This window comes from Crocuta crocuta, unplaced genomic scaffold (assembly GCF_008692635.1).
Source record: "Crocuta crocuta isolate KB4526 unplaced genomic scaffold, BGI_CrCroc_1.0 scaffold312, whole genome shotgun sequence".
Taxonomy (NCBI): domain Eukaryota; kingdom Metazoa; phylum Chordata; class Mammalia; order Carnivora; family Hyaenidae; genus Crocuta; species Crocuta crocuta.
In genome coordinates this window covers 1,618,278-1,620,115 of record NW_027527378.1, presented here as the reverse complement: position 1 = coordinate 1,620,115, position 1,838 = coordinate 1,618,278, and the positions used below count along the sequence as shown (strand labels likewise).

At 50.5% G+C, this 1,838-nt stretch overlaps 1 protein-coding gene across 1 annotated transcript in view; it reads left to right on the top strand.

The window, feature by feature from the left end:
• Window positions 1–1,488: 1,488 nt before the first annotated feature.
• EIF1AX (eukaryotic translation initiation factor 1A X-linked) overlaps window positions 1,489–1,838 on the top strand; it is a 19,777-nt gene continuing 19,427 nt past the window's right edge. Inside the window, exon 1 of the mRNA XM_077770605.1 lies at window positions 1,489–1,519. Within this exon, the coding sequence (XP_077626731.1) occupies window positions 1,504–1,519 (16 nt within the window). The 5' untranslated portion in view covers window positions 1,489–1,503. The remainder of the gene's footprint in view (window positions 1,520–1,838) is intronic.

Genomic DNA, 1,838 nt, shown 5'->3' with positions numbered 1-1,838 from the left:
TTCTCTCTCTCTCTCTCTCTCTCCCTCTCCCTCTCTCTCCTCCCTCCCTCAAAAATAAACATTTAAAATAAAAAAATAAAGGTGATTTATTTAAAATAAATTTCTTTTTTTAAGTTATTTATTTTATTANGCGTAAGCAGGGGAGGGTCAGAGAGAGATGGAGATACAGAATCTGAAACAGGCTCCAGGCTCTGAGCTGGTAGTCAGCACAGAGCCCGATGCAGGGCTCAAACCCACGAACCGTGAGATCATGACCTGAGTGGAAGTTGGACGCTTACCCGACTGAGCCACGAGGCGCCCCTTAAGTTATTTATTTTAAGAGAGGGAGCACACGCACATGAGCAGGGGAGAGGCAGACAGAGAGAAGGAGAGAGAGAGAGAATCCTAAGCAGGCTTCCCACAGTCAGCACACAGAGCCAGATGTGCGGCTCAATCCCACAAACCTTGAGCTCATGACCTGAGCCAGAATCAAGAGTCAGATGCTTAACCGACTGAGCCACCCAGGTGCCCCTAAAATAAGTTTACTTTATAGTGAAGCTGTACATCCTGCATAGTCAGCTGTATTAGTTGGCTGGGATTAATATAACAAAATACGCACAAACTGAATATGCCTTAAAAAGTAAAAATTTATTTTCTCGCAGCGTTAGAAGCTAGATGTCTGAGATCCAGGGGTCTGCACTGCTGGTTTCTTCTGAGGCTCTTCTTGGCTTATTGACAGTCACCTTCTTGTTCACATGGTGTTCCCCCTGTCCTAATCTCCTCTTCTTTTTTTCTTTATTTATTTATTTCGAGAGAGAAAGGGAGAAATTGCGCGCGTGCGCGAGGGGCAGAGAGACTCCCAAGCAGGCTCTGCATTGTTAGCGCAGAACTCGAACCCACAAACTGCAAGATCATGCCCTGAGCCAAAACCAAGAGTTGGGCACTTAACCGACTTAGCCACCCACCCAGGTGCCCCCTCATTTCCTTTTCTTATACAGACACCAGTCAGTATTGCATTCGGGGGTCCACCTTAATACATTCATTTCAACGTAATTACCTCTTTAAAGAGCCTCTTTCCAAATAGAGTCACATTCTGAGGTGTTAGGGGCTAAGAATTCAACACAAGAAATTTGGGAGGGCACATTTCAGCCTGTAACACTGAGTTTGTCTTCTCCCTTCCCTCCCTTCCTGTGTATATTGAGCACCTACTGTGTGCCAGACATTCTGCTAAACGGTGGGAATAGTAAGCAACAGATGGAGTCTTTGCCCACAGTCACGTAGGGAAGACAGATATAAAGTAATAATAAGTGTCATGCAAATGTTATGCCTCGGTAATGGGGCTTACAGGAAAGCCCAGCCCTTAGCCTCAGGCCCCAGGCCAGGTCGGGCGGGTGAAAGGGCCAAGTTAAAACTCGCTGTGAGATTAATGAGTCAGCAGCTTAACCCAGAGACACGGGCTTTGTCACAAAGCAGCAGAGAGGTCTGATGTCAGCCAGCAGCGGGCGNGAGGCCGCCTTCACCCCCATGCCCAAGAATAAAGGTAATGCCGCCCTGGACCCCGGGACCACGACTCCGCGCGACCCGGCTCTCCGGTCCTGTCCGCGCCGCTCCGCCGTGCCCAGGCCGCAGTGACCTTACTCTGCTCGCTGCCTGCACGCGGCTGGACGACCCAGACGCGGACTGGGGCTTGAGAGAGGAGCTGAGAAGTTGCCCCCGTGCACCAGTTTGGTCACATTGGGGTGGAGCCGACGCCATTTTTGTAGGGCCTCCTGCGGGGGAATGTGGGCTTTTGCTCCCGATTCGCGCCAGACTGACCGCGGCGCTTCACGGACCTGTAAGAAGCCGTCTCCCGGGCGGTC